Source organism: Citrus sinensis, chromosome 5 (assembly GCF_022201045.2).
Source record: "Citrus sinensis cultivar Valencia sweet orange chromosome 5, DVS_A1.0, whole genome shotgun sequence".
Classification (NCBI taxonomy): Eukaryota; Viridiplantae; Streptophyta; class Magnoliopsida; order Sapindales; family Rutaceae; genus Citrus; species Citrus sinensis.
This window is the reverse complement of record NC_068560.1, coordinates 1,333,761-1,346,354: the sequence shown is the minus strand read 5'-3', so window position 1 is coordinate 1,346,354 and position 12,594 is coordinate 1,333,761. Positions and strand designations below refer to the sequence as shown.

General features: G+C 35.4%; 1 protein-coding gene and 1 long non-coding RNA gene across 4 annotated transcripts; both read right to left on the bottom strand.

The window, feature by feature from the left end:
• Positions 1-1,466: 1,466 nt before the first annotated feature.
• Positions 1,467-3,813, bottom strand: LOC127902685 (uncharacterized). Of its 3 annotated transcripts, none has more exons than XR_008055122.1 (2): positions 2,686-3,813; positions 1,467-1,906 (listed from the first exon to the last, which is right to left on the bottom strand). It is a non-coding gene; the product is annotated as an uncharacterized LOC127902685 (long non-coding RNA). The 3 variants fall into 3 exon arrangements; XR_008055123.1 differs by having other exon boundaries at positions 2,759-3,813; XR_008055121.1 differs by having other exon boundaries at positions 3,319-3,813.
• Positions 3,814-10,994: 7,181 nt separating this feature from the next.
• Positions 10,995-12,134, bottom strand: LOC102627418 (F-box protein At5g62510-like). Its single transcript, XM_006470390.2, has one exon. It carries the CDS (start codon positions 12,132-12,134, stop codon positions 10,995-10,997), a length of 1,140 nt encoding a protein of 379 aa, XP_006470453.2.
• Between the last annotated feature and the right edge of the window lie 460 nt (positions 12,135-12,594).

The window sequence follows — 12,594 nt, the reverse complement described above, 5'->3', positions numbered from 1 at the left end:
ACTTTTTGCCTTATAAGAGCATGTACTCTTATGGTATGATTGCAAACTTTTATATAAAGGAAATAGTAAATTTGTATGGAGCTCCTATACCTATTATTTCAGATAAAGATGTACTGTTTACTTCTAGGGTTTGGCCTTGTTTATAGTAGTTTATAGGTACTAGATTATATTATCGTATAGCTTATCATCTGCAAACAAATAGGCAATCAAAGAGGGTTTTTTCAAATTTTAAAAGATATGCTTCGAGCATGCCTCATGCAGTTTCGAGGCAATTAAGATATATACTTGCCTTTGATGGAAGTTACTTATAATAATAATTATTATTAGTATAGTATTTAAATGGCACCATTTGAGGCTCTATATGGAAGGAAATGCAGGACTTCTATTTGTTGGGATGAAGTCAAGGAAAGGCAATTGTTAAGTCCAGAAACTAGAAATCATCCAAAGTACTAATCAGAAGATTAATGTCATCAGAGAAAAGTCAAAGTTAGGGTAAGATAGACAGAAAGGGTTATGCAAATAAGCATTAGAGGCCACTTGAGTTTGCAATAGGTGATATAGTTTTCCTACGGATTTCCCTTTAGAAAGGCATTCTTCAATTTGGAAAACATACGAAGTTAAAGTTAGCGTAGGATGGACAGAAAGGGATATGCAGATAAGCATTAAAGGCCACTTGAGTTTGCAGTAGGTGATATAGTTTTCCTACGGATTTCCCTTTAGAAAGGCATTCTTCAATTTGGAAAACATAGGAAGTTAAGCCCTCGTTATAAAGGCCCATCTGAGATTATTCAATATGTTAGTCTAGTTGCTTACCGTTTGGCTTTACCTCTAGAGTTATCATGAGTCCATGATGTTTTTTAAGTCTTGATTCTACAGAAGTATATTCTTGATCCTTTTTATGTTTTAGATACAGAACTAGTCTAAATGACAGTGGATTTGACTTATGAAATCGAACTAATCTAGATACTTGATCAGAAACAACATGTGTTTTGTAATAAGATAATCTCCACTACTACAAAATTGGCCTTTAATGACGGTTTTAAAAGACATAAGATGACGGTTTTAAAACCGTTATCTTAGGCAGCGACATTAAAAGGGGTACATTTTTTATGACGGTTTAAAAACCGTCATTAAATGTATACTTATTATGACGGTTATTCTAATAAACCGTCATTATATGCTATAGGTACATAAGTTTTAATGACCGTTTTTTGCCAATAACCGTCATTAAATATATACTTTTAATGACGGATTTTTAATAACCGTCATTAAATATTAATTTTTAGTGACGGTTTTGTATCATAACAGTCATCTTATATCGCTCTTTGATGAATGTTCTTATATAAGAACCGTCATCTTTTGCACGAGTAAAAATAAAAAAAAAATAACAATTTAAAATTACTATACTTCAATTGTTTTTTTAAATTAAAATTTAGATAGTTATTTTCACATTCTAAACTGTACAATTGAAGCCACATTGGCAAATTTCAATTTACATTACACATTGATATAATTGTCATTTACATATAAAGAACTTAAATGCATACAAGCTCAATTATAACAGTTTAGTACTTAAATAACCTTGATCAAACTAACTCCTAACAGTAAAAAAATGTACTGCACAAATTCTTAAATTAAAATCCAGTATCATATAACTATACAAACAAATATAATCCAAAAAGGAAATGGAGACTATATTTTGTGCTTACATAAGGTGGGATTGGCACTTGGAACATTTATACCCAGCCAGCAAGCTTGCCCTTCAGAAACTGAATCCTTAATGCTCAGAATTATACACATAGCATGCTTTGCAAAGTAGTTCTTGTCTTGCAACTAGGCTTACCAATGTGGTTCCTATTAAATCAATATTTATTGGAGCCCGATTATCACCATTTTCATAGGTTGGCTGCAAAGAACAGAAGCAAAAAATTCAAATCAAAGGTAAAGCTAAACAAATTAGCTTTTAAAGTAAAGAAAAAAAAACAGAGCCTCAAAAAATCCAAGTACCATCATTTTCACTCATTAGCTCAATCTCGATTTTATATTTACAGGCACTCTATTTAAGACATAAAACCAGAAGACTTCTTCATTTGTTTGGGGTTTGACCACACTCACAAGTAAGAAGATTTCGAAATTAATTAAGCCACGCATGAACAAAAATCTAATCAAATAGTCAAAGAAGAGATTATGTGATAATTGGCCAAACCCATGTAACTTTGAAGTTGATTAAATAGTATAAAAATTCACCCAAAATGAATTTAACACATACATGATAATTAGGCAAATATCTGACACCTGTAAATTTATACATGAATTTGAATAGATTAAACAAAAATAAGAGAAGAAATCAGCCATTACAGTTTAGAATTTGCTAGGTAGTATCAACTTTAATACCCAAAACAGATTATGGAACGAACATAGAAATTTTTTTTTTTCAAATAAGAATCGGAACATGAAACAAGCATGGCAAAAGAAACTAATTTCAATGACATAATATCTAAATAAACAGAATTTTAATCATGCATGCAAGTTAATTTAGAAATGACTTAACAACATCAACAAGCATGCCAATTTAAACAAGAATTTTGAAGAAAAATAAAAGAATAAAGTGAACTGAGAAAGAAGGCTTACAAATTTAAAAAGCCAGATATTTAATATTTTGCTCTGAAATTGAATAAGGCTTACAAATTTAAAAAGCCATATATTTAATATTTTGCTCTGAAATTGAATTCTCTCTCTTTAAATCGAAATCCTTCACCTAGCCTCTCTTGTCTTTCTCTTCTTTCTCCCTCTTCTCCTCTCTCACGTCCTGTTATCCTCTTGTTTCCTTTCTTCCTTTTTCTGTTTTGTTACTTTTGAATTCGAACGCTGGTTTTCGTTTCGTAAATAAATAAAGAAATGCTAAAACATAAAGAGGTTCATGGGCTGGACTTGTAACAAAAATTTTACGAACAATATAATAAGCATAAGACAATTAAATCATTAATAATTTAAAATTTATTTTTTTAACAAATAAGTAAACTCCACTTAGTAAAAATCAGGGCGTTTCAGTCCTCTTTTCTGTCAATGTGATTTTCTATCCCCTTACCCATAATTCACTCTTTTTCCAAATTCATTAACCAAGAAAATCAAGAAACGAAAGGCCAAAGTGCACGACATATTTTATAATATTATGAAAGGAAAAGGAGAGACTAAGGTACAAGCTACACAACACAAAACACCAAATCGAATATAAATGAAGAGGAAATAAATCCAACGAGCAAATATTTCAAAGCAAATTAAGAGGAAAGAATTGCAAAATTGGAGAAAGCAACTCACAGTGGTGAAACAATAACCCTGAATTCAAAATTTTAGAATATCATTGGCAACAATCTCACCAACATTTTCGAGATAGCACCCAGAAAATTTGAACTGACTTGATAGCGGAGGCAGTGTCACCACAATAACACTGCATCTGACGGTGAACGAACACAGAGGCAATGTCGGCAGAGATGACAGCAGCTGTTTTGCGGAAGTGAATCGGCTCAAAAATGGCAGAGATTGACAGCGGCGGCAGAAAAAGGAAGCAAATCGGCTCAAGGACGGCTAGACTCAGCGCCGGAGCACTTGAATCGATTTGACAGCGGCAGCGGCATTGGCGTTTGATAGCTTAGGTAGGGTTAGGGCTGGTGTGTGTGACTGAGTGAGTCGTTGTGATTGTAATTCGTGAAAATTGAAGAAGAAGACAACGAATGTGAGTGGTTAGGGATTGCGCGTTTCCTTTATTCCTTTTATCGGCTTTTTTTAAAAAATTTTTTAAGGCAAATAACATATAACGACGGTTATTATAAAATGGTCATGAAATGTATTAAGAATGATTCTTTCTATTCGATGACGGTTATTAAACACCGTCATTAAAAATATTGTGGCTTTTTAATGACAGTTTTTAAACAAAACCGTCATTAAAAATAACATTTTATAGTTAATGACAGTTTATATATGTAACCGTCATTAGTGATTTTTAATGACGGTTTTGTTTAAAAACCGTTATTAAAAATAATGACTTTATATTTAATGACGGTTATATAGTAGAACCGTCATAAAAAATAATAATTTAATATGTAAGGTTTATAAACCGTCATTAAAAATAATAACTTGATATTTAATGACGGTTATATAATAGAACCGTCATTAAAAATTTGAAATTTATAATGACTGTTTTTACAAGTAACCGTCATTAAAAATAAAATTATATTTTGGCATGATATTTAATGACGGTTTTATAATAGAACCATCATTATAAATAGTACATATTATGACCGTTCATATAATAACCGTCATTAAATATTTTTAATGACGGTTTTTTAAATAAACCGTCATAATATATGTGTCATTGTTTTACATTTTTGTAGTAGTGCTCACTGGTTAAGGTGATGTGGAAGGGTCATACAGTAAAGAAGGCCACCTAGGAGCATGAAGAACAAATGCAATCACAATATCCATATTTATTTCAGTTAGGCATTTAAATTTGTAGGATGAAATTTTTATAAGTTGAGAGGAATTGTCATGCATTGCTTGTGCATTAAGAGGCCACATGTGGCTTATTGAGTTGAAAATAGCCAGCAGCCTGCTTTATAAGTTCACATGCATGCTTCAATTGCTTTAGCTGTCTATTTCATTGAATTTTTCACCTGCTCACTTGGATTCATAGGGTCGTAGGCTATATAAATTGAAAAATATTATAAGCCACTTTATTTTATCAAGTTGGAAATTGAGAGCTATTGCACAATTAGAGATTATTTGCAATCGAGATCGAAATAGAGATAGTGAGAAAAGAAAAAAAAGAAAAAGAGAAAAAGAAAAGAAAACGGAAAAGAAAAGAGAAAAGGAAATAATAAGAAAGAAAAGGAAACCCGAGAGTGAAAAAGAAGTTAAAAAGAGGAAGTAAGAGGAAATATTACAGGAAATAGAATTGGGCATTTAGATCTATATTCAGTGAGTCAAAGGGTAATAGATTTATGAATTTTAAGTAATTATGATTTAATTTACATCATATGTATAAGTTATTATATTAGTTCTAACAGTTAAACCCTATATTTTAGGAGAAATCTGAAAATCCAGACACCTACAAGAGCCCCAACGAACCCTAGAGTGAATCAGGAGATATGAGTGGATATTATTATTACTATTATATTTTCTGTGACGTATTTTGGTTGATAGCATGATCCAATATCATGTCATGATTACATGTATGCATATTATATCTTTGATATAGCCATGAGATATGATTGTCAGTCACTGTATGTGTACCCTTCCCTATAGGCTCTATACATGCGTATTGAGAATTAGGTTACTCTACCCATGCGATGTAGTTAAATTCCACCGGGTATTGAACGAGTTTTCCCTCGCTATACTCCGGCAATGATGATGGCTATGCGTACTGAGAGTTATTTCCCCATAGTACTATTTAGTGCAGTTTTGTCATGTATGTATGTATGAATTTATGTTTCCTTATGTAATGTGTGATAGAGGATTCTCCTCCATGATTATAGAAGTTTACCTGTTCAAAGTATTTTGAATGTAAAGATATATTCAGTTGTAACAAACCAATAATATAGGTAGTTGTTGCACTCTTTGCTGTATATATTGGTACGTGTAAATCAATGAAATTGATTAAGCCTTCTCATCGTTTCCTCTTAAGTCTTTATGGTATCAGAGCACTAGAGGCTCTCCCTTTCTCTCCTTATTTCTGGAAAGAAAATCCTGCAATGGCCACCACCATCAGAAACACTAATGACCTCAACAACACCTTAATCACCATTAATGTAGCTGCACAAACTCCTCTCAAGCTCACATCATCCAATTATTTATCATGGAAATTGCAGTTTCAAACTCTCTTCGCAGGCTATGACCTTCTTGGCTACATAGATGGTTCTAAACCTTGTCCTTCAGCTACAATAACAGACAACAACACTACTACCCCGAATCCAGCTCATTTACTTTGGGTTCGCCAGGATCAACTGATCCTCAATGCCATAATTGGCTCCATCTCACCCAACATCATCCCGTTTGTGGCCACTGCCAAAACATCCAAAGAAGCGTGGATAACACTTGCCAACACCTATGCAAAGCCTTCCAGAGGACGAATTAAGCAAGTTAAAAGCCAAATTAGACAAATGACTAGAGGGTCAGCATCCATTACAGAATTTCTCCAAAATATTAAGGCTCGGGCAGATGAACTTACGCTTCTTGGCGCACTTTATGACGAAGATGATCTTACAGACAAAATTCTGGAGGCTGTCGGAGATGACTACAAAGAGCTGGCCCGAGCTGTACAAGCCAGGGACACCCCTATCACATTCGAAGAACTTCATGAGAAATTGCTCAATTTTGAGGCATCTCTAAACACTTCAAAACCTGACACAATGTTCCCAATAACAGCCCATGTGACAACTCGTACTAACAACAATTGGCGTATCAACAACGGAACCAACCAAAACTCCTCCAACCCAAACCGTAACTTAGGAGTGACCCAAAACAACAATTCCACTCAGCGACAACAACGCCCATACCTTGGCTACTGCCAACTCTGTCGCATTCAAGGGCACACTGCCAAGAAATGTCCATCCTACAAATTGCAACCCGTGCAGTCAAACAATAACCACTCATCCACCCCATGGCAGCCAAAAGCAAATTATGCAGCCACAACAAACAACAATCAAACCTGGCTCCTAAATAGTGGTGCATCGCATCATGTAACAGCTGATCTGGAAAATCTCTCTTTACATAACCCGTACAGAGGAGGTGATGATATGATGATAGGGGATGGATCTGAGTTACAAATAACTCACACTGGTTCAACAACTTTAAACTCTCCTCATAAGTCTTTTCTTCTAGACAATGTCCTATGTGTTCCAAGCATGAAAAGAAATCTTATTTCTATTTATCAATTTTGCAATTCTAACAATGCTTCCGTAGAATTCTTACCAGATACTTTTCTTGTGAAGGAACTCAGCATAGGGACAACACTTTTGAAGGGCCAAGCTAAAGGTGGCGTATATGAGTGGCCAGACTCCACCCCAATTATTTCCTTTTCAAGTGTCATGACCTCGTCTTCTACTTGGCATCATAGGCTAGGACATCCTGTCATTCCCATTTTAAAACAAATTCTATCTTCCAATAAACTCAGTGTAACGTCTTCTATGCTGTCTGATGTCAATTGTAATGCGTGTTTGTCAAATAAAAGTCATAAGTTGTCGTTTTCAAAATCTACAATATCATCTTCACATCCTCTTGAAATTATATACACTGATGTTTGGACGTCTCCTGTGGTCTCTGTTAATGGATACAAATATTATGTTATTTTTGTAGATCACTACACAAAATATATCTGGTTTTACCCATTGAAAAACAAATCTGATTTCAAAGAAGTTTTTATAAGATACAAGGCCATTGTTGAAAAACGATTTGAAAAACCCATCAAAACCTTGTACTCTGACAACGGTGGTGAATTCATTGCACTAACCAATTTTCTTTCTACAAATGAAATTTCTCATCTCACCACTCCCCCACACACCCCAGAACACAATGGTATGTCTGAGCGTCGCCATCTGCATGTTGTCGAAACTGGTCTTGCACTTTTGTCCAATGCATCAATACCTTTACAATATTGGCCATGTGCTTTTGCCACCGCCGTTTACCTCATAAACAGAATGCCCACACCAACCCTCCAATACTATTCACCCTATGAGAAAATTTTTGAGGCAAAACCCAATTATACCAAACTCAAAATTTTTGGGTGTCTTTGCTATCCGTGGCTCAGACCTTATAAGGTTCACAAACTAGAGTCCAATTTTAAACCATGTGTATTTCTTGGTTATTCGACAAGTCAGAGTGCATTTTTGTGTCTTGATACAAGTTCCTCCAAATTTTACGTCTCTAGACATGTCAAGTTTGTAGAGTCTATATTCCCATTCGTCTACCAAAAACCACAAGAGTCCATAAACCAATCAAACACAATAGCCACTTGGTTTCCTCCTCCCCTACAAATACCTATCTCTACAACTACTCTGCCACTCACTACGTCATCTGCGGCCGAAGCTCCTCAAATACAACCTTGTGCATCTCAACATACCTCAATCACTACCCTAGAACCATCAATGCCACCCGCTCACACCATTGTCACCAGATCTAAAAATAATATTCATAAACCTATTCGCAGAATGAATCTCCTTGCTCAACTTGCCACCACTGATGAAATTGAACCAACCACAGTAACTCAAGCGTTAACAGACTCCAAGTGGAGACAAGCAATGTCTGATGAGTTTAATGCTTTAGTTAAGAATGGGACATGGGCTCTTGTTTCACCATCTCCACATCATAATCTTGTTGGGTGTAAATGGATTTTTTAAATAAAAATAAATTCTGATGGCTCTGTTGACAGGTACAAAGCCCGCTTGGTGGCCAAAGGATTCCATCAAAGACCAGGGGTCGATTTCCATGATACTTTCAGTCCGGTTGTAAAGCCAACAACAGTTCGTATTGTTCTAAGCATTGCAGTCAGTCATGGATGGGAGCTACGCCAACTAGACATAAATAATGCATTACTTCAAGAGCACTTGTATGAGGATGTATACATGGCTCAACCTCAAGGATTCATAGATGGTGACAAACCTAACTATGTCTGCAAGCTTCGAAAGGCCATCTATGGACTAAAGCAAGCTCCCCGCGCCTGGTATAATGAACTGCGATCATTTCTTATTCAATTCGGGTTCAAAAATTCTATAGCTGATACATCGCTATTTGTATATAATGATGGCACACATATTTTATATCTCATTGTGTATGTTGATGATCTCATAATCACGGGGGACAAGCCTCTCAAGATCAATGAATTTATAACTCTTCTTGCCAAGCAATTCTCTCTCAAAGATCTTGGAAAATTGGCATATTTTCTGGGCATTGAAGTTGTACCGAATGACCAGGGGTTGATCTTGTCTCAAAGAAGATATATACTGGAGTTATTAAATCGAGCAAACATGACGGCAACAAAATCGGTACTCACTCCTCTTTCAACTACTGCGCAGCTGACGTCACAATCTGGCACTCCCCTGGATGATGCCACTGAGTATTGTGCTATGTTGGGCAGTCTCCAATATCTTTTAATCACCAGACCAGACATAGCTTTCGTGGTTAATCGCTTATCACAGTATATGCATTGTCCGAAAACTGACCACTGGACCTGTGTCAAGCGACTCCTTCGATATTTGGCAGGTACTGTTAATGAGGGTCTTCAACTATATCATCATTCTTCCACCAGTATACATGCCTTTTCTGATGCCGACTGGGCAGGCAACAAAGATGATTTTTCATCGACAGGTGCGTACTTGGTATATCTTGGTCGAAACTTAGTATCCTGGTGTTCGAAGAAACAACGCACAGTGGCACGATCCTCCACTGAAGCTGAGTATCGCTCCGTTGCCAATACAGTAGCCGTGCTTAATTGGATATGTTCACTGTTAACAGACCTGCATATTAGAGTGCCTACTTGTCCAGTTATTTACTGCGATAATGTGGGAGCAACTCAGTTGTGTTCTAATCTAATCTTTCACTCACGGATGAAACATGTTGCCATTGATTTTCATTTTATCAGGGAGCAAGTTCAAAACGGTTCGTTACGGGTTGCACATGTATCATCTAATGATCAGCTAGCTGATGCTCTTACAAAAGCTCTCCCACGACCACGTTTCCTTCAACTTCGATGCAAGATCGGACTGCTTTCAAGAAGTCCATCTTGAGGGGGCATGATAGAGGATTCTCCTCCATGATTATAGGAGTTTACCTGTTCAAAGTATTTTGAACGTAAAGATATATTCAGTTGTAACAAACCAATAATATAGGTAGCTGTTGCACTCTTTGCTGTATATATTGGTACGTGTAAATCAATGAAATTGATTAAGCCTTCTCATCGTTTCCTCTTAAGTCTTTAATGTGTTCTCTGTGGAGTTACGTCATATGATTATGAATAAGCACTGGTGCATTACTCTCTCTCTCTCTCTCTCTCTCTCTTTGTATGTATATATATATATATATATAGCCCCCTGCTCACTATTTTCCTATTTGGCCCATTTCTCACAGGTTTCTATTGGATTTTGTGCTGTCCAATTTTGAATAAATCGAGGTTGGGCCATGACACGCATTGTTGTATCACTTGTACTTTGAGCACATTTATGTTCTTATGTTAGTATTTACGATGTATGTGTACATAGTGAGATGTGGAGTGTGCGAAGATTGGATATGTTTTCGGATGAGACATGGATGTTATTACATGTTTATATTAGAGGCCCGAAATTATTTTTATATGTTTATGAATTAAGTTTATATCATGAGTACTAGATGTCAAACCGCATGATTCACCTTGGATCCGACATACAGTTCCGGGCTAGTTGTGGTACAAATCAAGGCAAATTTAACATTGAAAAGGAACAAAACCATGAAGTCTGGAATGTAAGAACTCAGAAATTATGGACTACAAGTAAAAATCTTGGTATTACATGGGTATTTTCAGGGTATTACTTTGAATATGTAAACAAGATTGCTCTGAACTATACTAATACATCATTTAATAAATTCATATAGCTAATGGCTACTGCATTACATTATCCATATCTCTCAATGGCAATATTCTTTCCCTAAAACTCTGTAGAAACTTTAACCCACAAAGCCGATACAGTAGCCCACTACACTTGTAGAACCAATAATGTATCTGAAAATAGCTCCTACATTATTAAGGCCATACCGAAGCTCCTTATTTGACGAATCACTTGGTACAGTGAGTCTGTTCGTTCAATTATTTCTTCAATTTGTTAGCTCACTTTCTCGTATTCTCTTTAAAACCATGTATAAGGGTTTCTACCTCAAGTCTTAGCCCACGTTTCCCGTAAAGTAGACAACCTATTAAGACTTGTCGTTGAGCCCTTACCTATCAACTTATGGTTTTGAGTCAAGGAATTTCTCTAGCCTTTCAATGTGAATAAACTCTCTTTATCGAAAAAAATCGTAAAGCAACAGCCTTTGTGTTGAAAGTCAATGATTTCTTCAGAATTCGGATCATATAAAAGTAACTCTTCCGTGTTAGATCCTATAAAAAAGGTATCATTCTTCCAAAACCCAATTGGAGCATCAACTGCGAGAATAGGGGTAGTAGAGAATTCTTTGGTCCAATGATATCTCTCCTTCATTGTCCATATATCAAAACAACTCTCCCTTTCATCAAATACTAAAAATGAAAGAGAATCGTTGTATAACCCAAAAACTGTATGCTCAGGTGCTATTTCAAGAAGGCAATTAGGCCCTTGTATCTCTTCAAAAACTTCATCACTCATGTCAAATGAAAGGATCACATAATGACAACAAAGTGGATGAAAAGGGCCAAACGGTACCAACCAGTGACAAGCTCCATTATGATATGTGCAATCTAACACTTCATTAAGATCATACGTACCAAACTCAAAGACTTGAAAATTTCTCCAGGAATTATCACTAAAGCTGTAAATAAAAACTTGTCTTGAATCGTTAAGAACTTCCCCAAGTTCACTATCATGGTAAGTCACAATGTAAACTAACTTATAGTAGTTACATTTTGGGTCTAATCCCAATCCAAACATAATAGTGTAAATTGATTCTAGATTGTCTATGAGTGTAAGTTTTGGAAGAAATTTTAAATCTCTGGTAGCACGGTTGTATAAAGCAATTTCATCTCCTCCTATAAACATAATAAATAAACCTTCAAAAGGACCCCTCAAATGATCGTCTATGGGCATTAGTAGAAGAAGATCTTCCTCTAAAGATATATTTGCCAGTGTTGGATCAAGGAACAAACAATCACGAAGTCTTGGAAATTCAGGATCATCACTGGAATCTACATAACGTAGAATGAGACGAGTATTACTGTTTCCAGCTTTTAGGTGTTTGGAAATGAAACTAGGGCTTTCAAATAATTCATACCAAGATTTACAAACGCACCTGAACCGTAGTAAAGATTTAACGGGAAACTTCGACAGAATTTCAACCACCATGTCTTCAAAAAAATTTCCATTGTTTGTTGCCATTATCTTATCTGCGTCGAGATTTTCAGTCTTCAATGTTTTTGTCATTTTTTTCACCAAATTTTTCTGTGAAAATTACATTTTAAAAGAGCAATTGTGGATGGCCGTCAACTTCGGAAAAGAAGTAAAAGTGGATGGTCATCAACTTCGAAACTATGTTGGCTATTATCAGCCCATTGTAAGTTAACCACTTCTTTTTATTTTTCATTTTACAACACTTTTAATTAAAAAAAAATCCCCCGCCCACATATTTACACCTTTCTTAATTTAAGGAAAAGAAAATGAAAAAAATGATGGAAAGATAAAATCGAACAAAACTTGTGGTAGCTTATAAACTAAAACTCACCATGTTCCTATGGGCTAAAGAATTTGATCCTTCCGTTTCGAAAAACAATCACGGACGCACACACAAATAAATATAAATAAGTAAATGAGGTGTTCAAAACTTCAAATGATGTTGAATACAAAATTTTCCTCGTCCAAGTTAATTAGATTGTGTAAAATCTAT